The sequence below is a fragment of the Daphnia pulex genome, chromosome 5, assembly GCF_021134715.1.
Source record: "Daphnia pulex isolate KAP4 chromosome 5, ASM2113471v1".
Taxonomy (NCBI): Eukaryota; Metazoa; Arthropoda; class Branchiopoda; order Diplostraca; family Daphniidae; genus Daphnia; species Daphnia pulex.
Genome location: NC_060021.1, coordinates 8027965 through 8054518, shown reverse-complemented (window position 1 = coordinate 8054518; position 26554 = coordinate 8027965). Strand labels below are relative to the sequence as shown.

At 39.4% G+C, this 26554-nt stretch overlaps 1 protein-coding gene and 7 long non-coding RNA genes across 11 annotated transcripts; 5 read left to right on the top strand and 3 right to left on the bottom strand.

The window, feature by feature from the left end:
* The first annotated feature begins 1030 nt into the window (after nucleotides 1–1030).
* LOC124194147 lies at nucleotides 1031–2966 on the top strand. Of its 3 annotated transcripts, none has more exons than XR_006874607.1 (5): nucleotides 1031–1334; nucleotides 1551–1661; nucleotides 1735–1852; nucleotides 2178–2416; nucleotides 2493–2966. It is a non-coding gene; the product is annotated as an uncharacterized LOC124194147 (long non-coding RNA). The 3 variants fall into 3 exon arrangements; XR_006874608.1 differs by having other exon boundaries at nucleotides 1327–1424; XR_006874609.1 differs by having other exon boundaries at nucleotides 1334–1468.
* A 615-nt stretch (nucleotides 2967–3581) lies between these two features.
* On the top strand, nucleotides 3582–4741 carry LOC124194151. 2 transcript variants are annotated; one of them, XR_006874614.1, is made up of 4 exons: nucleotides 3582–3685; nucleotides 3755–4502; nucleotides 4562–4618; nucleotides 4686–4741. It is a non-coding gene; the product is annotated as an uncharacterized LOC124194151 (long non-coding RNA). The 2 variants fall into 2 exon arrangements; XR_006874613.1 differs by having other exon boundaries at nucleotides 3594–4502.
* A 1657-nt stretch (nucleotides 4742–6398) lies between these two features.
* Nucleotides 6399–7223, top strand: LOC124194143. The gene is made up of 2 exons (XR_006874606.1): nucleotides 6399–6725; nucleotides 6787–7223. It is a non-coding gene; the product is annotated as an uncharacterized LOC124194143 (long non-coding RNA).
* A 1009-nt stretch (nucleotides 7224–8232) lies between these two features.
* On the top strand, nucleotides 8233–8659 carry LOC124194142. Its single transcript, XR_006874605.1, has 2 exons — nucleotides 8233–8292; nucleotides 8516–8659. It is a non-coding gene; the product is annotated as an uncharacterized LOC124194142 (long non-coding RNA).
* A 706-nt stretch (nucleotides 8660–9365) lies between these two features.
* Nucleotides 9366–10190, bottom strand: LOC124194141. Its single transcript, XR_006874604.1, has 2 exons — nucleotides 9864–10190; nucleotides 9366–9802 (listed from the first exon to the last, which is right to left on the bottom strand). It is a non-coding gene; the product is annotated as an uncharacterized LOC124194141 (long non-coding RNA).
* Nucleotides 10191–11847: 1657 nt separating this feature from the next.
* Nucleotides 11848–12368, bottom strand: LOC124194140. The gene is made up of 3 exons (XR_006874603.1): nucleotides 12087–12368; nucleotides 11971–12027; nucleotides 11848–11903 (listed from the first exon to the last, which is right to left on the bottom strand). It is a non-coding gene; the product is annotated as an uncharacterized LOC124194140 (long non-coding RNA).
* Nucleotides 12369–12824: 456 nt separating this feature from the next.
* On the top strand, nucleotides 12825–14845 carry LOC124194139 (pinin-like). Its single transcript, XM_046588199.1, has 9 exons — nucleotides 12825–12988; nucleotides 13053–13154; nucleotides 13271–13342; nucleotides 13406–13484; nucleotides 13543–13640; nucleotides 13711–13786; nucleotides 13846–14001; nucleotides 14071–14209; nucleotides 14281–14845. Exons 1-9 carry the CDS (start codon nucleotides 12876–12878, stop codon nucleotides 14559–14561), a joined length of 1116 nt encoding a protein of 371 aa, XP_046444155.1. The 5' UTR covers nucleotides 12825–12875; the 3' UTR covers nucleotides 14562–14845.
* Nucleotides 14846–21681: 6836 nt separating this feature from the next.
* On the bottom strand, nucleotides 21682–22925 carry LOC124194138. Its single transcript, XR_006874602.1, has 3 exons — nucleotides 22795–22925; nucleotides 22519–22623; nucleotides 21682–22308 (listed from the first exon to the last, which is right to left on the bottom strand). It is a non-coding gene; the product is annotated as an uncharacterized LOC124194138 (long non-coding RNA).
* Between the last annotated feature and the right edge of the window lie 3629 nt (nucleotides 22926–26554).

Sequence of the window (26554 nt, the reverse complement as noted above, 5' to 3'; positions counted from 1 at the left end):
TTTAATTTCGACCAAGACGTTTAAACGGTTTAATCATTCCTAGCGAACGTATCTCGACAATTTTTATCGGAGTTTAAAATGAATTTAATGATCGCCACAATTAGTAAGTCGCGAAATCTGGATACACATTATTTTTTTTAAATTTAAATTATAGTTGCACAGATTGACCAACATTTAACATTTGACCTACATCCAAGATGTGTACCTCCTAATATCAATCTCAAAAATATTTGTTTCAGTAAGAGAAACTGTAAACTGGAATTGGATACACGAAATTAATTCTCGTTATTTTTTTTAAATGGAATTTCCAGGCTAGTTTCATTTTGTTTATGCTGTACTCTACTTCGCCGTGTTGCGGCTAAATTTAATTATGCACTAAAAAAAACTGGTTTATTGCTGGTTCCTATTTTATTTTTTATGGCGCACCGTTTTTTGTTCGGAAATCCTTGTTCCAGAATGAAACTAAACTCGCTCACTGGAATCGAGATAGCAGTATCGATATGGCTTCGTCTTACCAACCCTCAGATTCAAAAGTATTGCGGATTTAACTGACTAGGTATCACTGTCTCATAAGTTGATCTCAATAACCCTCCCCACCTAAAAAGAAAAAAAAAAATCCAATCAAATTAGGTCAAACGTAATAGATATATTTTACCTTGAAATACAAGTTGATCCCTTTTCCACTTTCTCTTTATTAGTGTTGATTACTGAGCTAGACGGCACTTTCCGCTTCAAGGATTATGTTATTCGTTCCATGTAGGTGGTGCAACAGAAAATTGATTTAGCTCCGGAGCAAAGGGCTTGAGAGGCGTTATAGGATTTTTTCAGGTAGAAACAGTCTGACTGCATTACATAAGTCAATTATACTTTTGATTATGTAATGTGTTAAAAACTTAAGAATTCCGTGTTTTCATTCTAAATGACTTGTTTTCCTTTCAATTTCTCTTGTGGCGCATCCGCTTGTCGCAATAAAAAGTTCGTTATTTCTCGATTCTAATAAAATTATTTAATTTTGAATGAGTTAGTGAACCTCGAAAAGTGAAGATAAGTAAACTTAATTACTTGCCTTGAATAGAATAGGGACAGGTTTTTTTGGCATACATGAGCAATTAAGCATTGAGCCGAAACATTGTGCGTCACGACTCACGAGCATTGATTGGGGGCGGATGAAAGTTGCTCGTTTCTCCCAGAAGATGGTTCTATTTGAATTTCCTTTTTCTTATTCACAGTGGCAACACCGCTTCCAAAATCCAAACCTCACAGATGTTCGTCTGCAACGGTCCATAAATACTCTACACTTTGCATTGAAAAATAGTTAGGCCACAGCACAGATGGTGAGGGCATGGTATTGTACTATTGTTATCCAATACCGAGATCAATTTGAAATTTGAATACCTTGCCAACTATAACTTCCTTTATAAAATGTGAGATATCATTCTGATTGACTTTAAGTTTGGTCTTACTCCTGGTATTTTATTTTCATAATGAGTGCTGTGTAACTGTGTACACACTGTGTTTCCTGAAAGTAATTTTTATATTTTCTTAAATAGGCCTTCTGCTGGTTACTTTGTTGCAGCCAGCTTGCAATAGGTGTTCCTTTTGCAGGCTTGTTACCTGTACGGGATGTAACTTTATCACATACTGAAACAACTCTAAAGCAGGTAAGTGAATCACGAGAGTTGTGGCTTTTTGAAAAGTCCGTTTTCTAATCTACTTTAATTCATTTTGTAAAAGCATGTTGTAGATCTTTCCTTTCTCCACGTGGTTACTGTGTCTCATGAAGATGCATGTTTGAGAGGGTCTCTACTATATTGTAAGACAAAAGTGTGACGAAAACAGAAAATCTGAAATGGTAATAATTTACTTGCATGATAAATCTAGTAGGTAATAACTAATAAGCATTTTGTTCTTGATGTTGAAGACAACATCTTATTTCATACTTCTAAAAAGAGCTTTTGTGGAAAGTTCTTGTATAGACTTGTAAATTTTGTTTGATTAAACAGAACAGAAATTCCCTTAATTCTTCAAAACCGGAATTGAAATCTTTGTGATGTGATGATCTTTGGTCATATTTATTTCTTTTCTCTAGTTTGGTGTAAATTTAAAGTAAATCATTATTGGTATCTTTTTTTCACATTTCAATGTTTTTGGTTTATTAATGTTCTTTTACTTTTTAGGTGTTGTCAGTTTGGTGTACAGTGGTATTGCAGTCATTTTCCAGTTGAGAGATGTGCTGAAATGGAGCTTGTGCAGACTTGCAGTTCAACATCATACTTCAATGTCATTTGCTTATGTTGGTCCCCATGCAGTATATGCAGTGTTGAATGTGCAGTTGGGTAAAATAGTCAATGTTCTGTCGGGCTTATTTTATCAGCTGCGTTTTTTCGATCTGTCGTGTCTTGCTACAGGCGTTGAGGTAATGCTTGATGTACAGTCTCATTCAATTATTATTACTTTTAGCCTATTAGTTAAACTATCTCTTCTCATTTCAGTTCAATCGTTTGCTGCCGTTCCATTCCATAGACTGGATCCAATGGTGAAACTGAGGTTGTTGAAATTCAAAACTCGTCAATAAATTATGTAGATGTAGTTAAAATTGCAAGTGCATATCTGGGCTCCCTTCTTCAGTGGCCCCGTTTCCCTAACTAACAACTAACCAACGCCCGCCGGTGGTCACTCACTCGCTGCGACAACCAGGAGTAAGGGTCTGGTCGAACGGGGACTTGCAAGGCGCATGATTCGATTAAACCTGTTGGAGGGGCATGAGTCTAAGCCGCAAACCTACTATGATGCATTGCTCTCATAATAGCTGTTCCTCGGCTCTCTTCGTTCTTTTTCCGGTTTCTCTTAACCACGGCCGGGTAATCTCCCTGGTAGAGTCAGTCGGGCAGTGTCTCCCCCTGCTTGACTGGCTGCAGTTTGTACCGGACGGTTTTTTAAATAAATAAAACAAGTATAAAAAACCATATAATTTTTTCATTTTATAAATTGTTATTCATTAATTAAATATAAATAGGTAACAACTTGATTAACAAGCATATTTATATAACATTGTTTATTAAACAGACCGTCCGGTACAAACTCTTAGTTAGTACTATTGCTCATAAACTGATTCTTTCGCGAGAGTTTATAGCTCCGTCAAGTTAGATATTTCTGAATGGTACCCGTCTTGTCAACTGCTAATGATCGTGTTCTTAGTTTGACAGAAGCTGTGTTGTGTGTGTTGATCGTCTCCACCACGCACGCGATAATCAAGACCAGCGACCAACGCCTTGATCAAGAAGAAGAAAAAGAACGGAGAAGCAAAAACGACGGTGTAAATAACGGAATGGGTACCGCTAAATTCATTCTTAGTTGAATGTCGAATCGCTAATACCATTGTTGGTTATGGTAGAACAGTTTTCCACACTGGTACGCTTTATGACGTCGAGCATCGCCAAAATGGAAGTGCTCTTTGAAGAACTGAGCGTCTAATTCTTCTTCAGTCAGATGAAGCTAACGGATTTGGAAATCGTCGAAGAAGCGTCGTCGCAAGACGTCGAAGAGGACATCATAGCTGAAAAAAAAGCGTGAGTCAAACTCCTGTGGTTAAATTCTGCAGCTACTCTCAAAATATTTTGTCTTGTTTGCTCGTGTTGATTGTAGACTGCTTTTAAATTATCTATCAGGGAAGCCCTAATAAGAGGTCCAAGAGAAATTTATTCGGGTCAACTGATACCATACCACGTACTAATAAATCGTTAATGGTTTTCAGGTAAAAAATAACCATGAGAATATGGGGTCGCAGAAATAGATGTCAACTGGTGGAAAATAAGAAGGTGATATGGTATTTTTCTTTTCTTTTTTAAAAATACTGTCTGATTTTTAAAGATTTGGTGAGGAACATCCAATCTGTCGATCGCGGTCGCTAACCAATTGATAGAAAAACAGCACTAATAATGGTAAGAAGGTGTGCTGTGAAGTGGCATGATAATTTTAATCATGGACATTCAGGTTTCATTCGTAGGTAGAACTCGGATGTGCTTTATTCGAGATTTTAACACAAATTTCATTTTATTCATAAAAAAATTTATCATTAAGCTAATTTGTTACAGCATTACCTACTATGGCTCGTCCCGGTTTGTATTGCTTTGTATAATCTTTAGTTGAACGCTAAATATATTAGAGGCTAGCTAAGCGAATTTGGCTAGATCTTTACAAGATTAGTGAATGTGATTTTTTAAGGAAATTGTGCCTGTTGCACATCGATATTATTGGTCTTGATTCTTAAGGTGGCTTGGCTAAACTTTCAACGGTTAAACTCTATTTAATAAATAGATAACATAACATTTCGCTAATGATCTTGCATTCTTGACTAAATATTTTCAGGCAACTTTATTTGAAGTTTTTGTGGGCACTGATTTGCAGAGTGCTCGTGACCAACAGATAAAATGGCCCAATCCATATTGCAAATTTGAAAGTCTTCCAACACCATCCAAAACCAAGGAATTTCTATTTGCAAGGTAATAATTTCAACCAATGTTTCTTTTTATTACTGTGGTAATACATCAAGATGATGAAGTCTAATTAGGTAGAAAACCTTTCTGAAAAGTTTAAGAGCCATTGTTAATTTCAATTGGTATAAACTATAAAGTGAGTTTTAAGCCATAATCATTTGGTATTAATTTTTATATTGGATGTTGTAGACCCATTCCAATCCCCAGCAACGTAAACCTGCAAAAGGAAAGGCGCATAAAACTTGTCATGCAGTGGTGTAGAGGTTGGGTGAGAACGGGATGTGTTACATAACCATTTGGTATTCATTTTGATATTGGTTGTTGTAGACCCATCCCCAGCAACAACAACCTGCAAAAGGAAAGGCACGTAAAACTTGTCAAAAAGAGGTTGGGTGAGAACGGGATGTGTTAGATAACCATTTTCATTTTGATATTGGTTGTTGTAGACCCATCCCTAGAAACTTCAACCTGCAAAAGGACATTCGAAGGTCACGGAGATCATTAGATAAAACGTGTCATGCAGTGGTGTAGAGGTTGGGTGAGAACGGGACGTGTTTCATCATTTTCAAGCTGCTACAATAGCCGCAAGGCTTAAGAGGAGGGGGTGATCAAAAAATCGTATAAAACGAGAGAGAAAAGGCGAAGGTAAGTCAGTCGAGGGAGCATCTCCGACACGGCAACAACTGCAGCGCTCTATCTGTCAGTTCGCATCCATGGGTAAATATTCTGTCTTTTACATAGAGTTTGGTATCAATCCTTCTTTTTGCTAATGTATGCCTGTTATTATGTAATATCTAAGTCAAATTTGTAATTGCCTAGCAAACTATGGCGTGGTGCTGCTGTTGTGTGTTGAATCATTGATGGCTGTGTCGACCACTGGTGTACCGACGTCTTCTTGGTATGGCGGATACCAAACCGCAACTCCGCCGCCATACTACCCAAAAGCAACTTACGCAACGGCCAGTTACTGCACCGAGGTCTTCAAGTACTACACCACTAAAGCACCGGACTTTAATAGCACAACTTACGCTGCCCCGAGCCACTACACTGACGCCCTGAAGTATTACTCTGCCCGGAGTTACTACACCACCAAGGCGACGGAGGATGACTACGCATGCTGCCCTATCCTACTACACCGAGGCTCCTAAGTATTACTCTGTTCTCATCTATTTATTGCACCGATTTTCCTAAATACTACTCTGTTCCCAGCTGCTACACCGAGGCTCCATCTGCTACACCGAGGCTCCATCTGCTACACCGAGGCTCCATCTGCTACACCGAGGCTCCAGCTGCTTACTACACCGAAGCGGCAAAGTACTACTCTGCCCCGATCTACACAACCATATCTGTGGCGGCCAAGTATTACGCTCTCCCGACTTACTGCACAGCAGCTGCTCTTTCGTACTACGTTGAACAGAAATACTACACTGATGCTCCAGTTCACTACACCACGACTTACGCTACACCGCAGCCCCCAAGTACTACACCAAAGAAGGCGCCTTCAACAACGTATGCTGACTAGTTTATTACACCGAGGCTCCCAAGTACTTCATCACTAAGGCACCGGAATTCTACACGTCTATGTATGCTGCCCCTGCCTACTACACCGAGGCCCCGCATTACTTCAACACTGAAGCGCCCAAGTACTACACTACAACCTGCGCTTCCCACACCTACGTACCGAAATATTATTGTGCGTAAAAGGAGTCTTCCACAAAAAAGAAGTGCCCGAACTGCAGTGCCCTATCTGTCACCAACCGATTCCTCATCGTGTAACCGATTCGCAATTATGGGTAAATATTCTTATTTTTACATAGAGTTTTGTATCAATTATATTTTTTTCTATTTGTTAATATGCCTTTTAATATTTAATATTAATGTTTCAATTTATTTACTGTTTAGTGAACTATGGTGTCGTGCTCCTGTTGGGTGTTGTATCGTTGATGGCTGGGTCGACTGCTGGTGCAGCGATGTCTCCTTGGTATGGCGGAAACCAAACCGCAACGCCGCCGCTTTCCTACACAACTTACGCAACGACCAGTTCCTGCACTGATGTCTTCCAGTACTACACCACCAAAGCACCGGAGTTTTATACCACAACTTACGCTGCCCCGAGCCACTACACTGATGCCCTGAAGTATTACTCTGCCCTGAGTTACTACACCATCTAGGCGACGGAGTACTACATGACTACGTATACTGCCTATCCTACTACACCGAGGCTTCTAAGTATTACTCTGTTCTCAGCTACTTATTGCACCGATTTTCCTAAATACTACTCTGTTCCCAGCTGTTACACCGAGGCTCCCGCTGATTTCTCCACCAAGACGGTCGAATACTACACCCAAGCGGCGAAGTACTTCTCTGCCCCGATCCACAACCGAGGCGGCCAAGTATTACGCAGTCCCGACTTGCTACCCGAAAGCTGTCTTTCATGCTACGTTGAACAGAAATACTACACTGATGCTCCCATCTACTACACCACGACCTACGCTACACCTAGCTACAACACCGCAGCCCACAAGTACTACACCGAAGAAGCCGCCTATTACACAACTACGTACGCTGCCTAGTTTAGTACATCGACGAAATTAAGTATTGCCCTGCTCGAAACTACTACCAAACTTAGGTTCATATTTATTGCAATTTTCACGACTAAACTATGTCACCTAAAGTATTTCTCTGTATGTGTTGAAAGATTGTTGGAATACAAGATTGATTGATAAATCACGATGTCATGTCTATTTTCTCTAAGTACCTTTCCTCCTGCTGATTATGCATGATTGAGAAAATATTTTTGAATGCTATGTAAACTTACAAATCAATCTTGCAAAATACAACAATAAAAATTCAAACTCCTGTTTTACATTTCAATAATATTTAAACTCTTTCCTTTTTATAAATTTCTTTTCCATCATCAAAATCCAAAGTCCAACAACCAATATTTCTTTAAAAATGCAAAGTTCACCATCCATTATTTCTGCTAAGTCCAGACTTTTGTTTTTGAAAAAAAATTTAAAAAAATCCCCCTTACAAAAAGTTTTCAATAATTTTCGCGAAAAATTTGATACGAATTTTTATTGCATAAAAAATTTATTTTTACAATATTCATATACATCATATACATTTTTCCTGTGGCCCCCAGGAGGGGGGGCCTGTCGCTTTCTCTACCGCGATAATAACATGATGCAAGTTTTATGCAAGTTATTATTTGTTTGGCGCAGAAAGCTGGTTTTATCTAGCAGTTCTCGACTGTTTCAAACCTGACATTGATCAGGTTGCCTCAGTCGTATACTGCATGATTGAATGAAAACTCAAAAGACAACACATCAAACTTTTACCGCAGCAACACAAAATATCACTGGCAGAGCAATTTCATATGGCATGGATGAAAACGACAACACAAAATGGCCGCTAAGCGTCTCTGAAAACACTCGCGCTACCTGGTGGTGGACATCATTCAGCCACCTATTGACAGCCATTAGACTCCTGTTCCAGAGTGCCCGACAGTAGAACTCCAGACGCTTAGCGGCCATTTTGTTCCCAGACGCAGCAGAAGTGGGTTGTTGGTTGTCACGTCTCTCTCACGATGAAAATTAAAAGGTATTTATTGTTAAATTTCCTATTATTATTGAATGTAAAATGTTGATGTGAAAATTTACAGGTGATTTAACATGTAGAAACCAATTCATTCAACTCAGACTTGGGAAGTGCCTGTACATTTCCGAAATGGCGTGCCTCGTGTGTCTCGCTGCCTGTTCTTAGGCGTACGTCTCATCACATGCAACAGAAAAAAGTAATTATTTTGATCAAATGTCTTGCTAAAGTACCACAGATTTAGTTAACATGACTAGAGAGTAGACCAATTTGCTCCGCTGCTATAGAAAATTTGAATCAGATATCAAAGTTATTCTGTTGGTCTGCGTAGTTTTCTGTTACTCTTTGTATTCTTTTGTTATAATGAGTATGCATGTGTACAAATTTCTGTTTCTCGACAATAATTTTCTTTTCTTAAACAGGTATAACAAAACTTCTTCAACGCTGGTGGTTACCTTGTTGCAGCCAAATGGTGAAAGGTGTGACAAAGACAGATTGAGCCTTTGTATGCAGTATGCGGTTGCAGTGTAATCCAGAAGTTGCTGTGCTGTTGTAGCTGAGCTGTTCCATCTGGGTTCCTGACTTCAAAAATTTTGTGTTGTCGTTTTCATCCATGCCATATGAAATTGCTCTGCCAGTGATATTTTGTGTTGCTGCGGTAAAAGTTTGATGTGTTGTCTTTTGAGTTTTCATTCAATCATGCAGTATACGACTGAGGCAACCTGATCAATGTCAGGTTTGAAACAGTCGAGAACTGCTAGATAAAACCAGCTTTCTGCGCCAAACAAATAATAACTTGCATAAAACTTGCATCATGTTATTATCGCGGTAGAGAAAGCGACAGGCCCCCCCTCCTGGGGGCCACAGGAAAAATGTATATGATGTATATGAATATTGTAAAAATAAATTTTTTATGCAATAAAAATTCGTATCAAATTTTTCGCGAAAATTATTGAAAACTTTTTGTAAGGGGGATTTTTTTAAATTTTTTTTCAAAAACAAAAGTCTGGACTTAGCAGAAATAATGGATGGTGAACTTTGCATTTTTAAAGAAATATTGGTTGTTGGACTTTGGATTTTGATGATGGAAAAGAAATTTATAAAAAGGAAAGAGTTTAAATATTATTGAAATGTAAAACAGGAGTTTGAATTTTTATTGTTGTATTTTGCAAGATTGATTTGTAAGTTTACATAGCATTCAAAAATATTTTCTCAATCATGCATAATCAGCAGGAGGAAAGGTACTTAGAGAAAATAGACATGACATCGTGATTTATCAATCAATCTTGTATTCCAACAATCTTTCAACACATACAGAGAAATACTTTAGGTGACATAGTTTAGTCGTGAAAATTGCAATAAATATGAACCTAAGTTTGGTAGTAGTTTCGAGCAGGGCAATACTTAATTTCGTCGATGTACTAAACTAGGCAGCGTACGTAGTTGTGTAATAGGCGGCTTCTTCGGTGTAGTACTTGTGGGCTGCGGTGTTGTAGCTAGGTGTAGCGTAGGTCGTGGTGTAGTAGATGGGAGCATCAGTGTAGTATTTCTGTTCAACGTAGCATGAAAGACAGCTTTCGGGTAGCAAGTCGGGACTGCGTAATACTTGGCCGCCTCGGTTGTGGATCGGGGCAGAGAAGTACTTCGCCGCTTGGGTGTAGTATTCGACCGTCTTGGTGGAGAAATCAGCGGGAGCCTCGGTGTAACAGCTGGGAACAGAGTAGTATTTAGGAAAATCGGTGCAATAAGTAGCTGAGAACAGAGTAATACTTAGAAGCCTCGGTGTAGTAGGATAGGCAGTATACGTAGTCATGTAGTACTCCGTCGCCTAGATGGTGTAGTAACTCAGGGCAGAGTAATACTTCAGGGCATCAGTGTAGTGGCTCGGGGCAGCGTAAGTTGTGGTATAAAACTCCGGTGCTTTGGTGGTGTAGTACTGGAAGACATCAGTGCAGGAACTGGTCGTTGCGTAAGTTGTGTAGGAAAGCGGCGGCGTTGCGGTTTGGTTTCCGCCATACCAAGGAGACATCGCTGCACCAGCAGTCGACCCAGCCATCAACGATACAACACCCAACAGGAGCACGACACCATAGTTCACTAAACAGTAAATAAATTGAAACATTAATATTAAATATTAAAAGGCATATTAACAAATAGAAAAAAATATAATTGATACAAAACTCTATGTAAAAATAAGAATATTTACCCATAATTGCGAATCGGTTACACGATGAGGAATCGGTTGGTGACAGATAGGGCACTGCAGTTCGGGCACTTCTTTTTTGTGGAAGACTCCTTTTACGCACAATAATATTTCGGTACGTAGGTGTGGGAAGCGCAGGTTGTAGTGTAGTACTTGGGCGCTTCAGTGTTGAAGTAATGCGGGGCCTCGGTGTAGTAGGCAGGGGCAGCATACATAGACGTGTAGAATTCCGGTGCCTTAGTGATGAAGTACTTGGGAGCCTCGGTGTAATAAACTAGTCAGCATACGTTGTTGAAGGCGCCTTCTTTGGTGTAGTACTTGGGGGCTGCGGTGTAGCGTAAGTCGTGGTGTAGTGAACTGGAGCATCAGTGTAGTATTTCTGTTCAACGTAGTACGAAAGAGCAGCTGCTGTGCAGTAAGTCGGGAGAGCGTAATACTTGGCCGCCACAGATATGGTTGTGTAGATCGGGGCAGAGTAGTACTTTGCCGCTTCGGTGTAGTAAGCAGCTGGAGCCTCGGTGTAGCAGATGGAGCCTCGGTGTAGCAGATGGAGCCTCGGTGTAGCAGATGGAGCCTCGGTGTAGCAGCTGGGAACAGAGTAGTATTTAGGAAAATCGGTGCAATAAATAGATGAGAACAGAGTAATACTTAGGAGCCTCGGTGTAGTAGGATAGGGCAGCATGCGTAGTCATCCTCCGTCGCCTTGGTGGTGTAGTAACTCCGGGCAGAGTAATACTTCAGGGCGTCAGTGTAGTGGCTCGGGGCAGCGTAAGTTGTGCTATTAAAGTCCGGTGCTTTAGTGGTGTAGTACTTGAAGACCTCGGTGCAGTAACTGGCCGTTGCGTAAGTTGCTTTTGGGTAGTATGGCGGCGGAGTTGCGGTTTGGTATCCGCCATACCAAGAAGACGTCGGTACACCAGTGGTCGACACAGCCATCAATGATTCAACACACAACAGCAGCACCACGCCATAGTTTGCTAGGCAATTACAAATTTGACTTAGATATTACATAATAACAGGCATACATTAGCAAAAAGAAGGATTGATACCAAACTCTATGTAAAAGACAGAATATTTACCCATGGATGCGAACTGACAGATAGAGCGCTGCAGTTGTTGCCGTGTCGGAGATGCTCCCTCGACTGACTTACCTTCGCCTTTTCTCTCTCGTTTTATACGATTTTTTGATCACCCCCTCCTCTTAAGCCTTGCGGCTATTGTAGCAGCTTGAAAATGATGAAACACGTCCCGTTCTCACCCAACCTCTACACCACTGCATGACACGTTTTATCTAATGATCTCCGTGACCTTCGAATGTCCTTTTGCAGGTTGAAGTTTCTAGGGATGGGTCTACAACAACCAATATCAAAATGAAAATGGTTATCTAACACATCCCGTTCTCACCCAACCTCTTTTTGACAAGTTTTACGTGCCTTTCCTTTTGCAGGTTGTTGTTGCTGGGGATGGGTCTACAACAACCAATATCAAAATGAATACCAAATGGTTATGTAACACATCCCGTTCTCACCCAACCTCTACACCACTGCATGACAAGTTTTATGCGCCTTTCCTTTTGCAGGTTTACGTTGCTGGGGATTGGAATGGGTCTACAACATCCAATATAAAAATTAATACCAAATGATTATGGCTTAAAACTCACTTTATAGTTTATACCAATTGAAATTAACAATGGCTCTTAAACTTTTCAGAAAGGTTTTCTACCTAATTAGACTTCATCATCTTGATGTATTACCACAGTAATAAAAAGAAACATTGGTTGAAATTATTACCTTGCAAATAGAAATTCCTTGGTTTTGGATGGTGTTGGAAGACTTTCAAATTTGCAATATGGATTGGGCCATTTTATCTGTTGGTCACGAGCACTCTGCAAATCAGTGCCCACAAAAACTTCAAATAAAGTTGCCTGAAAATATTTAGTCAAGAATGCAAGATCATTAGCGAAATGTTATGTTATCTATTTATTAAATAGAGTTTAACCGTTGAAAGTTTAGCCAAGCCACCTTAAGAATCAAGACCAATAATATCGATGTGCAACAGGCACAATTTCCTTAAAAAATCACATTCACTAATCTTGTAAAGATCTACCCAAATTCGCTTAGCTAGCCTCTAATATATTTAGCGTTCAACTAAAGATTATACAAAGCAATACAAACCGGGACGAGCCATAGTACGGGTAATGAATAAATATTGAAATAATTTTTTTTTAATTTTCAGAAATACATTTTTGATGATCAAGTGGTTGATAATTAACCAATTTTTTAGTATGCTTTTATTTAAAAATAATTACAACTTTTATCTTTTGCTTCGTTATTATTTTATTACTTGATTAAAAATATATACTGCATCTTATTTATCATTATGTATTCTTTAATATCTAATATGTCAGCATCTTGTTTAATCATTCATATAGGCTTACATAGAAGATAAGTGATAACCCACGGACTTTGATTTTTTGTTTTTGTAATTCCCGCCAGAAGATTCTAAAGAAAGGTTGGGTTACTCAACCACCAGATGGAGCCACCATCTCATGCCAGTTCAGTTAAATCGAATTTTCAATCATGGCCGTCGCTGTTGAGAATTTTCAAGCCGAACTTGAAAAAGCACGTGAAACACTTAATAAAGTTGATGAAAATATCAAGAAAATAACTGGAAGAGATCCAACAGAGGCCAGGTTAGTGTAAAATGTTTAACTCATAGTCAAAGTTTGTTGCAAAACGTTTGTTTAACCAACACAGAAATGCCAGGTTTCAGTCTCAAGTTGGCAATAACGAAGGACGAGAAAATGCACAGGCACGAAACCGGATTCCCCCACGGTTTCAAGGAAGACTGTCGTCCAGGTTAGTTTGATTCCGTTACGTTATCTCGAAATATTACAATCTGTATGACCTGCATGCCCTATTGTTTACTCAAATTTGAACTCTTAATGGCTGATCGGAAATTTTTTTGCTTGCAGAGATGAACAGGAAAAGAGGCATGATGGCCCAGCTCACACTAAAAGAATAGTTAGAGAAGGAAATGATGGCAGGTATGAATGATGTTTCTGATTTTTTTTACTCTAAAAAATTGTTTTAACAATCTATATTATTAGGCCTACTCCTTTGGTTGCTATTGGAAATCCAAAAGGTTGGAGAAATGATGACTATGAAGAAGGAGAACTACCACGCAAAGTCAGTTCTAATTCACAAATTATTATCATAATTGTGTTAACAAGTTTTGAAATACCAGGGTGCCATTCACTCTAGCATCACAGCTCCGAATGCAGACAGAAAGACAAGAGAAGAGGCCCTAGCCCAGCAAAGCAAAGATGTTAAAGTCAAAGACAGGTTTAATACTTACCTATAATTATAGACCAGACAAGGTTGAATTTCCATTTATTCTTCTGTATTCCTTTAGAAATCGGAGAATGTTTGGTTCATTATTAGGAACATTGGCCAAATTCAGGATGGAAGAATCGTCACAGAAAGATAAAGTAATATCAAAATTACTATGAAATATTTGGTTATGTGATAACATATTAAAATTCAACAGGAAGAAAAACGAGCCAGAATTGAACAAAGATTAGAGGAGACCGCACGCCAGGAGAAAGAGAGTCTGAGAAAAGAGCGAAATGAACTCTTCATGGAGCGTAAGAGACAACAGGCACATGTCAGGAGACTGGAATGGAAGATGCATCGTCTAAGAGAAGTATATCTTATTACTTTTTCATCTCTTAAACTTGCTATATTAACAAAATCTTCCTCTTTACTCTTGCAGCACGATGAATGGGCAACTCGTCAACAACCGCTGATGAAGTTTATCAAATTAACGACAACTCCTCCATTATACTACAAGCCAAAAGTTTGGACTCCAAAAACAGAGGAATTACTCAAGGAAAGTCAGCGTAAACTCAAAGGTGAGATTTAGAATAGAAATTTCAATAATTTGAGGCACGTTTGTGACAATGCTCTTCCTTTTTGCAATTAGAAATGCTCGAGACTCGGCGAAAAGAACTCGAGGAAGAATTATTACGAGTAGAAGAGAAGGCAATCGCCCGTCTTGAGCGAGTCCGTGAGCGTGGATATCGTGTGGCACCGGCTAGCGAGCAAGATGCGGAGCTGGAGGAACTGGAAGCTGAAATTGAAATGTACGCTTTGGCTCTTGGCGAAGAAAAGGAAGAAGACATGGAACTCCATCCGGAAAAAGTCAGCCAAGGCCCACTCACTTTCCCCAAGCACGATCCGGACGAGCCAATGGACTCTGCTTGAGAAGTTTTCCATCGAGTCATCCTCCATTACATAGACTACTCGCCGAGGCGCGACGCAGTTTCAAGATTGTGAACCAATCAATCAAGTCGATTTGCGATTACTGTTTTTATTTTGCGTTCCATTTTTCCATAGTAATGGTGGTCTCGTACTGGATTCAATGGTCTGTAGTGAACTGTTCCGCCTCCTCCCCTACAAATCAAGACGCATCCAGGCGGGTAATTTCGGCCCATAACCAAACTTTTTGGCTGAAAAAAACAAATAAACACGAGACCGAATATCCAGAATTATGATTTTTTTTTATTGGTGAGGCTTCCGAAAAATCAAACACAAACGTAACAGCTACTGCTACACTCATCCACACAGGGACAACAAAAAAAAAGACGGTCGTCAAAGGGGGTGGAGACTAGACGCATCTTCCAGCTCGTTAAGCCGCTTACGGCCGTTCGTCGTCCACGAAACTCGCCGACCCCTCCTTCCGTCCTCTTCCGATATGATAGCCGCAGTATGTAGGCAGTATTTCTCTTATGTATTTATACATAAGCAAGAGTAAATATTGGTGGGAAAAATTGGTCACACAAACCACCCCCCTCATGTTGGGCCTACCCTCTTATTCTCCACCCTCAGAGCTCTCGTATGCAAATCGGCCCGCTGATCTCATGACCTTTACAGTAGGACACGTGAATACCTTGACTATTAAAAGGCATTAGTGCGGAAACACATTAGGATTGAATGGGCCAGTCTCCCTTTTTCGCCAGCTCTCGATGTCTGTTTGTATTGTAAAGAGGGGCGACGCTCAGGGGGGAAATGAAAAATATAAAAAACCGCAGTTAAGACTTTTTTTTTTCACGCGCAAAATAATGCCAGACCCGTATGCAGTATTTCACTAGACACTTCTAAGTATACCTATGGCGTACTATATAGATTGATGGAATTTTTCCCTGGTCCGCCTTTTGTGTTGCCCCGCCCGGAGAAAAAGCGAAAGGGTTGTGTCATTTTTGCTCTTCTTCTTCTTTTACTATGACATGTTAGTGTAAATGTTATTTTAGTCTTTGGGAGCGCGGCGGCTTGAAAAGGAACTTAGACAAAATCTTTTGTCCTCCATTGAAGATGAAGAGTGAAAAGACTTGGCTGCTATTGAAATAGGTCACGGTCTCTTCAACACAATCCTTTCCTGGGGGTAGCCGTTTGTTTGTGTGAATGCCCGGCTCGTCTAGTAGAAAAGGAGGGGGGTAGTAGCGCAGTTCAACAGCAGCTAAGTAGTCGTAATGGATGTGAAAACGGGCGGATCCTCGGTCGGAGAAGCTATATAGACGGACAGGATTTCATCAGAGAGCCAAAAGGGGACTCGATGCGCAATTGGCAAACCCCTGGACGATGACATTCGGTACCAACTCCCTTCTGTTCATTTCAAGTCCCTAAACTGCAAGATGGCGAACGCGAGGGGTTTTGGCAACTGCGGGATCGAATTTCGCGCGTTGCGCAGATGGAATGGAAGGGGAGTGCATACAAATCCGCATCCTTCCACGGAAATTAACTTTTTTTTCTACCCTGTTTTTTTGTTCGTGTCTGACCGAATTGTTTGAAAAGAACATCCCGGTGAATAGGGAATAAGAGATTTGTCAGTTTTTCGGTGAAAAAAAAAAACAACAACGCATACCCTTACGGAATTAATCCATTTGCCACTATGTATCAAAAGGGACACCCTCCTTCATCTTTTGATGGGAATTGGAACAGAACACTGTTATTATTTCCGAATAATAATAAGAAGAAAGAAGACAAAAAAACTGGTCCAGCGGGTCACTCGACTTAATATGCGCGGACTATTGAATATGATTTCAATTGAGTTCCGTCAATGTCTACTATGCACATAAAGCGTCTGCATGTGAATAGAAAAAGGGAAACTACTCTTCTACGCTGTGAAATTATTATAACTGATTGTTTGCCTTGTTTTTTTCTACTCTTTTTTTCCTTTCCTATTTGGGGTTGAAAATTGAAACTGTGTACGCAGGAAGGCTCTTGCATTGTACGCCCGATAAAGTTTTCATCTATTTTTTTTTGGCTTTTCAAAAGTCTTAAGTCTTTTATTTATTCAAAAAATGATCTCTAGGTAACATGGGACGCATGAGAATTTCAAGACTTGCGACGGGCCAACAAGCTTCATTCGAGTCTCACGCGGATTGACTCTCCAAGTCGAAATGATTTTTTTGTTTTCTTATTTACTACCCGATGGGAATCAGTTGGACACTGTAAATCAATAAAAAAAAGAAGAAGAGACTGGTTTTTATCCGACACACAAAAAAAAAAATGAATAAATTATATGCACCCGGGTTCTATCTTTTTATGGAGTCGGGTGACGTTCGGTAGAATGAAGCGATCGCCGATGATGGCCAACAGTCGGTTGATATGTCCGAATGAGCGGATCGCGAGTCACGTGTCGATCCTTCACCATGGCCGCACCTTTTGTGCGTCCTGTGTCGACTGTCACGACGTCGGATGTCGTGGAACAACCGTTTCGCCGGAATAGAAAAGAGACAAGCGAGAGAGAGAGAGAGAGAGTCAAACCATTTCCATACGCTACGCATAACAAGTGATGGCGACCTGACGCTTTTTTTTTGTTGTGTTGTTGATGTTCTTCCTTGCAAGAAGAGGGGACAACACACAGTCGAGGGGTCGATCTTTTATGCTAATGGGCCAACAGCTATGAGGGAAACACACGTGTTCCAGAAAGAATAAAAATGGGAGACGAACGGTCAAACTGATGTGGCTACTACATAGGGGGGAGAAACAAGTGGTCCCCACAGTCAGTTTTTGACGTGCACACACAGAAGCTGTTTTTATTGGATGCTCACCATATCTACACACAGACGACTGTTGTGCAAATGTCGGCCAAGAAGAAGAAGAAGAGATGCTCGTAAAAATCGGGGCAGACACGCAAACGTTCGTCTCTGGCTCCAGCTGAGAGAGTTGAGGCTCGAGGGGTCGCTTAATGTTTCCCGATATTCACCCTTCGATCCTTATATTCGACTCTATTTATATACACGCAGTGTGTATATGTGTGGTTTTTTTTCCGGGGGGGTTGTATATATATATGCTATAGAGATGTTCTCTCTTTCCGATGATGAGCAATGATCTTCTTCCCTTGGTTTTTTTATTCTTTGGCCTGTGTGGCTTCCAGAGTCTCTTATAGGGACCCCTCTGTGGGCGACGGCCTATAGAGCGGTCGCTAATGAGGCTGTTAAGAGGCCTATACTCTTCTTCTTCTTCTTGGGCATTATTGATAGGGGAAAAAAACTTATCCGACACCCTACTCGTTTGGAGGGGGGAGCGCATAAAAAAAAACAACAAATAGAAAAAAAAAGAAAAGATGTGGATGTGTTGTGGAGTGTATAGCATTTACATTTTCTTGCCGTAGGATCGGATTGCATCAGTATGTGTACCTATCTGGGCAACAAATCTCTCTCTACGATCGTTTCTTTTTCTTTCTTTTTTTCTCCCCCCTTTTTGGCTTCCCCCCAAAAAATAACATTAAATACATATAACATTAAAGGAAGAAAAAATAAGGGAGGGCCAATATGCGTGCCGTATTTTGATAAATACGGGATATGTGTGTGCGTAAATAGGACATATATCGAATGGTTATACATTTTTTAATCTGAGCCGTCAATCTGATGATTATGGGACTTGATGGCGACGAGGTGCGCTTATATAATAATTGGAATAAGCCGGATTCTTTTCTTTAGAGGGGAAATATGAATAATATATACTAAATCTCCGTTTTCATTCTTTAAATAATTCTCCCTTACCCCAAATGTAATTGAAATACTGAGTTATGGACGGACGCCGTAATGTCGTTAGCATATCAAACCGCATTGAACTGGATAGTTATCGGTCACAGGTAAAATGGGAGAAAAAAAAATCCATTTTCCCATGGACTAGATTCTTTCGATTCGACATGGACTAGATTCTAATCTCCCATCATTTCAATGCCGAATTTCATTAAAAATTTTTAAACAAGCGCGCGGGAATCTGTTTAAACTTCCCAAAAATATACAAGATTGAAAAAACTAAAAAACGAAGCCATGGGTAAAAAGATAAACCTTCAAGTCACACTTTTAGACTTGATACTTTCCAAAAACCTCAAATTGCATTGTTTGTTTTTTTACAGCCTTTTTCCGGGGGGAACAAGAAGATGAGTGCTGGAAAAACTGTTTCTTTTTTGTCTCTCTCTCGGACCTAGAAAATCAGATTATATTTATGACTTGTAGGCAAAAGAAAAGAAGAAAAAAAAGGGCTCGAGACAGTCTCGCTCTCTATATGGATACAACCCATTACAATGCGCGGCCGTTTCGAATGTGCAACAGGCCGTGAATAACAAATCTCGATCGGGAGAAGAGAAGAGAAAAAAAGGGAGAAAAAATATACGCGCCCGCACAAACAGTTACCGCTTGACCGCGAACGGCACAAAGTTGCTAGACCAGTTGAAAATGTCCGTCATAATGTATATGTATATACTGCCCGAAACAACACCAACACAGCGCACCCCTATGCCAAACCCTTTTGAAAAAGGCTCCAATTCGACCCTCATTCCGAAACTTGAACAGTGGCTGTCACTTTTCTTGTTATTTTACGGCCTGTTGTTGTTGTTGTTTGTCGTTGTAACAAAGTGAGACCGTTGCAATGGCGATCACCGCAAACCCCAAATAATAATTTACCTTTTCGTTCGTTCGTTCGTCTACCGAAAAAATAGATAAACTTTAAAGAAAACATTTTTAACTTTTATACGAGATATCGAAAAGTCTGACGCGCTTTGGGGAGAGAAAAAAAAGAAGAAATCTTGCGATAAAAAAAAGTCCAATGACATAACTTTTTCTCCGAGTGTATAAAGGGGAAAACACAATTAAGTCGAGATTATTTCCCGTGTTTTCTTTTTTAGTAGCCTATCTGAGAACGAGCGATATATACGTAGAAGGCAGGTATCGAAATGATGACCCCAAAGTTGTAAAACCTATAAGCCTATATATGCAGTATACATTTATTCTACAAAAGAAAAAAGAAAAAGAAAAAAAAGAGTTGATATTTGAAATGCTAATCAGTTGAAGGAGGAGGCAGATCGGATTTTTATTGGTAGGCTTTTCCTTAAAAAAGAAACGGCTAGGGCGGCACAGGTTCCCCTTTTTTCCTCACACACATCCAGAACTTGTGTGTAGTAAATGGAAAAGAAAACGGCAGCCGAGACGTGAAAATACGAGTGTGGACCCATAACAAAATAGACAAAAGAAGTAGCTAGTAGCCAAGCAGCTCTGTTCTGCTGCTGCTGCCGTTGCCTGTTTTTAGCCATCACATAATGGGCTGGTTTATTCTAGCGCGGTGCGCTTGTAGAGAGCTACAAACACACACACACACACAAGAGTCGTCGTCGTGTCGGTTGTTTTTCGGACGCGCGTTGGTAGCCCGTGGGTAGCGGTGGGGGAGGAGGAGTGTGAGCAAGTTTCTCCCTTAAGTAGCTAATAAATCGTCGAGCCGGGCGCCTCGTAAACCTGTCGCGCTTCTTAACTGCATCTGGGCATCAATACTCCATTAAAAAACAAACCTTGACTCTTTTTCTTTCTCTACGGTGCTGGAGGGAGGAAGAATATCAAGAGAGTAGGAAAAAAAAGGGCTGTGTGTACATATTACACCCCTATTAACTTTTTTCTTGTGTTAGATATTATATACAGTACACATACGGTTGATGATCCAGCGTGTGTGTGTGTGGAAGGAGGAGGGAATGTTTCTTTATTTTTTAAAAGACGATAAATCACAAAATCGAAACTGTTTGTGACGTGTGATTCACTCGCTAAATTGCGTGCACAAGAAAATGAGCGTGATACGAATGGACATTGTAGAATTTTAACACAGACTGGGGCGCTACACTTTTAGCCGGGGATTAAATAGCAATAGACTTTTGATAAGGGGGTAGATCCGAATGTCTTGATTTCTATGTAACAAAGTGAAGGAGCGGTGATGCCACCTCTCGGAGCTCGATTTTCTTCCTTCTCTCTCCTTTTTGATTGCGGTAAATAATAGACGGATCAATCTAAAGGCGCCTCCCTCGTCTGACGTTGGGGGTACCTCTTGTGTATTATAGCCGCGCTCGGATATTTAATCGTCCGTAACCGGAAACCCCAACTATATACGATGACCTGTCATGATCTAATGCGCTGCCATTCATATCCAGCACCAGGGTCGGACGTCTTTCTCTTCTTCTTTTCAAATGGCTGGTTCCTCTACGGCCAGCAAACAAAGATTGAAGGCCTTGAACAGCAGCAGCCCAGCAGCAGTCAGAAGAAGAAGAAGAAAAAAAAAGCGAACGTCGTTCACTCTCTCCAGTTGAATATGTCTGCAGCCAAATAACAAACACAAAATCCAAAGGGAAGAAGAAAAAAAAAAGGAGAGTCTGGTCTACGTATATAACAAGATGGATAGATTGCCACAGGGCCGGCAGCAACAATCGCAGATATATTTATACACACAAAACGAGGAGGAGATTAATTGGAGCCTGTCAACCGGAGCTCGCGGTAGCCCCATCGTACAACAATAAATACAAAAGAGGGGCGAGATGAATAAGAGACTTCTTTTTCATTCCATGGGATACATGTCTATTCAAATCATTCAACAGCTTGAATCAATAGCCCAGCAGCGGCCGAGAAAATGTTTCTTTCTTCATGAAAGTGATACGTGATTCGTCATGTGTGTTTTTCCTACTATTTTTTTTTCTTATGTAGAATTGATTTAAGAAAGAAAAAGAAAAAAAAGTTTTCGACTTTTGTTATTCGGATTGCGCCACAAGAGCAGGAAAAAACGGGTGTCAGCGACACCAGACGTCGGCGATCGATCACCTGGTCAGTGTGTGTGACATCTCTTTTTTTCTGGCTTCGCCTCGTTATTCAATAGCAAAAACGGCAAGAAGAAGCTAAGGAAATATTTATTTTTAATCCGCATCGGTCTCGCATCCGCGCTATTTATGGACTGGACTACCGAGCTGCTACCGAGTGAGAGTGTATTCGGAATTTACAGTTGTCACGACCGATTAAAGCCCAACACTCCCATCGATTTGCACGTCCCAAAAATAAAAAAAAGCTTTTCTTGGATTCGATTTATTCTCATCAAGACATCACAGAGCCGGACAGAGATGGAAGACTTGCTATTATGTAGAGGTGTGTGTAAAGAACTGGCCGACTGTGAAATGAGGAGTGCCGGTGTGGCGGCAGGTCTCTTTTGGCCATACAATTTTCTGGTTACACTTTGCTTAAAGCGTTTCAAGTTAAAATATTTTTGAACTTGATTGTTTAGACCCACAGACAAAGTTGTGAGGTACAAATCAGGGCCTGATCTGCAGTCGTTCTACAAATGAGTGACCATTGCTTAAATTTAATGAACCCTTACTGAGTAAAAAGAGAAAACAGTTCCAATCAATCGTCTATAGCCTAGCCTAGCTCAGGAATAGTAATCATTCTCTGTACTATGTCACGATTCAAAATCGACGCCATCAAATAGTCAATAAGGAAGAATAGGTATAATTTGTCCTACCTTTAAGCCAGGGAAAATACGGCCAGGCATCCACAGGTGCTCCATCCACAGAATAGTTGAATCCACCAGACGAGATAGGGAAAAGGGTGTCCTCGTCAGGTCCTCGTAAATACACTCACATGTACACGATGACATGGGGGATTTAAAGAAATGGGAATTTTCCCAATAAAACTGGATGCTGTTTATACAAATAAAAATTAAAAATGGGTTACGACAAATATTGACAGACACAACAATCAAGGAAGAGTTGAAAATGAGACAGTGGGTAAACACAAATTTTTAATAAACAGGAAAATTTGAGGTTTTCATGTAATACGCTTATGTAAGTAATGCATCATTGAAATATATATAGCAGGTCACAGTTAATAAAAGTAACGAAAACCATTACCCAAGAGAAGACAATGATGAGATTGTTGGTGGTGACAGGTCAATACCAGCAGAAGTAAAACTTGCATGTCGTGTGTTGTAATGATGGCTGGTTCAGGCCTCAAATCTGCACATAAATACAGTAGGTTACACCAGTAACACAGTGCAAAAAAACTGCCACGAATAGACAGGGGGCTTACATGATAAATGCTAGTCAGGAACTCACAATTTGGAACAGGTTTAACTCTGCTAATTAAGCTCCAATAATCATTCCATTTTTATTCTAAAATGTATTTACCTGCTAAACAGCATGGAGTTCACACGACGCCCACATTTTAGAAATTTTATTTGTTGTGCTGATTTTCGTGCACAAAACGAAGTAGACGACACAATTTTTTTTATTAATTGGCCTGACGTATATCGATATCGATAGTAAGAGTAACTATTACGAATTGACTTCCACGCCCCCTAAATCCAAACAGCTCGAAGTCAAAAGGAGGAGAAGCTGCAAACGTTCAATTATAGGTGAGAGATATAAAATTTCTAAACATGAACTCTATTTTGCATACGCAGATGAAGGGATCTAATTCGAGCAATATCAGTTTTTCATAAATTGACACTTTCATTAAGATATTATATTGTGTCCGACTATACTCTTCGAAGTTTGACGAATCGTGGGTATATTAATGATATTGACATTTTGTTTCATAAATGATCAGGTATGATCGGTTAAAGTTATTATTTATCGCGATGTTATCTAATAGTCCTTTGAACATTTGAAGCCATGTTCAAGTGCTCACAGGATATGAAGATGAACACCAACTCAATATAACGATAACTACACATTAAATGAACTGGAATTAACAACCAGAATATAAATTAGTACGGTATGAGTTTCTGATGGTATGATTCTCGAGTTGTAAGCCCTGATGGATTCATTTCGGTAAAAAGAATTTAAATTCACGACTCGATCTGGGGTCAATCATATTAATACGCTAGCAGTTCATTTTTTCTTTCGCAAATGATTAGAACACGTCAAGCGTTTAATACGATAATACCAATCTGCGACCCAATCGGTCAAAAATGCAAAATATTGCATGTACGACTCACCGTACACACACTCAAGGCCTATGGTGCCCACCCCGGGCATTTTTCGACTTGGCACTTAATATCATTTTCGTCAGTCGGGAATTTTAATTTGTCAACAATGAACAATACCTGTCAATTAGAAATGGGGTGATAAAAGTTGAAAAAATGTTCAATTGATTTCGTTTGGTGCTGGTGGATCGAATTTCTTTGCAATTCTGATAGATTTAGTCAGTCAGACATGCACAAGACATTACATATAATACTTCTTTTCTTTTTTTTAGTTCTTTATATTGGTCTGATGGTCATGTTATGATCGTCTTTGATAATGAGAAGACGACTTACAGATTATAATATCAGCCTACCTCATAGAAGATGTTATAAATAATAAATTATAAAAATGCGATATGACGTTGATTAGGATTGATCATTCAATGGCAAATGAGGTAAACTGTAATTTACTTGCAACTGCGTTTGGTTTGAGGAATCGCATTTTAAAATCAATAGACGTACTTGTCAGACCGTCGTCGTCAAAATTCATTTGTTAAAATTAATACAATTTCAATAGGACAATATACTATTTCAATAATTTATCCAATCCAATAAAATAAATCGGACGCATGTCTTTTACAGATATTTTACCAGACTTTTATCCTTAATTTTATTCGTTACAATTCAATTGGCATTTTCATTTGAATGAACTAATTTTGGTGAGAATTGACAATTTATAAAACGAACTTTGTTATGCATACTCAGATGAAGAGAACTAATTCGAGTAATACCAGTTACCATAATTTAGCATATCATATAGGTGTGAATATTGCGTCTGACCGCACTCTCTGAAGTTTAGCGAATCGTGTGGATATAAATTGGAAATTATATTTATTGTTTATAACCTCTTTGATGAAATTAATAAGTAAGACATCAATTTCTTCTGCTGCTTGAACTTTGGATTGATCACGAATAGAGGATTAACCATCTTGATAATTGTAATTGGGTACACAACCAGAATATAAATTAAGTTCGATACGTGATCCTGATGGTAAATTCATTGTGATGCGATCCACGATTAATTCAGTTTGGTAAAAGGAATTTAAATTCATTATACGAACCCATAACAACCATATTATATGGCTTACAGTTCTTTTTCCCTTTCGCAAATGTTACAACACGTCAGGCGTTTAATACAATAATACCAATCTGCGACCCAATCATTCAAAAATGCCATATATTGCTTGTACGGCTCACCGTCCACACGCTTCAGGCCAATGGGGCACACACCGGGCATTATTCGACTTGGAACTTAGTATCATTTTCGTCAGTCGGAATAATTCATTTGTCAACAACGAACAATGCCTGTCAATTAGAAATGGTGCGATATTAGTTGATATAATTTCCTAATGGTTTCGTTAGTTTTGATTTTCTTTGCAACCCTGATAGAATTTGTCAGTCAGACATACACAATTCAAATTATAAATGTGTAATGTGTAATTTACGGACCTGACTGAGACTCTGATATTCACGTTTGATTGGTTTGCATTCTCCCAGCCAAGAAGAAGACGAATTAGATCAGTCTCAGTCTTTTTCGACGGTCTTAAAAAAATGTGGTACCCCTGTCTCAACGTCTAGTCGGTAAATAAGATCACATATGAATAGCGTTTAAAAGCACTCGGTTGTCGCAACCATACACTAAGATTTACAATCGCACTGATAGTATCGTTATTAAAAGAGCTCACTTACTAATGTGCTATTTATTAGTTACATAATTGAAATAAAACAGCAGCAGTCTATGTTGTATTTGATTTTGATGAGGTTAGACAACATTTAAAATGGACATGACTTTCTGTGATGTAAAAATCTTTGATTTAGGTAGCCTTTTTCGTTCCAACTCGATATTAATCTCGTTACAGGTTAGAAACTTAATTTCGTCACAAGAACTATGCATATTGACAACAGATACTGGCTCTCATGTTAAATTTTGTAATTTTTGATTACTTTAACATGGATTGAACCTGCCGAGCGCTCATCGGGTTTCGCCAATCAAAATAGTGTAAGACAGTGGTTTAAGTTAGTGTTGATATTTTACTTTTGTCAGGCCATTTCATTGATCCCTTGTAATCCAAATTGGTATTCTATATCCTTGAATACTAAATCCAAATTACTTCGGATTTAATTTTAACGGATACCACTTGATGGAAACAAAGCATGTCATGAAATATTTAAATTGTTAATGAAAAAGTTAATTTTATAAAACAAATACATTATGTTACTATGATGATAAACCAAAAGTACCATTGTGGCTTCATAATATTGTTGCGTAAAAGAAATTTAAATTAAGGATGCGTTGTCGAGTTCGCCATATAGTCATTGTCAAAGTTCATTTTACAAAATCTTATGATTACTTATTCGTATTCAAAATCACTAAAGATATCAACAAATTTCATAAAACAATTGGTTCGCATCAGTACATAAATGCCAACCGTTGTCCTCATTACGGCCCGAAACGGTTAAATTCGTTGCAAATTTGTATTGGCGTTAGTAGCCAGAAGGAACAGGTGTCATAGTTCAGGCTATAAGAATTCATGATGTCACTCCGTGTTATCGTTGGTGAATCCCAAGAGTTTAGGACTAACAAGGGCAATATTATAGGTTGCGTCATCATGAAAAACAACATCGACACAAAAGGTGGTTCAGAAGAAGAAATCAAGAAGTTTGACCGTGACCTATACCTGTATAGCAAGGTGGGATCTAAATGTAGATGTAAAGGTATGACTCAGCCCATCATAATAATATCAGCCGTTTTCAATTGTCATCACAGAATATTAACCTTGGCGTTAACTGTTACCTAATAATAACCGTCACCCACAAGACAATAACAAAACAGTCGATTTTCGATATCAGCAAAATTTTCGTCTATTTTTATTCCAATTTGGCGCTTCGACGGTTTCACAACTGTCCATAATGCGTCACAG

Coding starts and splice junctions, on each gene's coding strand:
- LOC124194139 (XM_046588199.1), top strand. CDS start 12,876: ATGGCCGTCGCTGTTGAGAATTTTCAAGCCGAACTTGAAAAAGCACGT. Junction 13,155..13,270: donor CAAGGAAGACTGTCGTCCAG/GTTAGTTTGATT, acceptor TTTTGCTTGCAG/AGATGAACAGGAAAAGAGGC. Junction 13,787..13,845: donor AATCGTCACAGAAAGATAAA/GTAATATCAAAA, acceptor AAAATTCAACAG/GAAGAAAAACGAGCCAGAAT.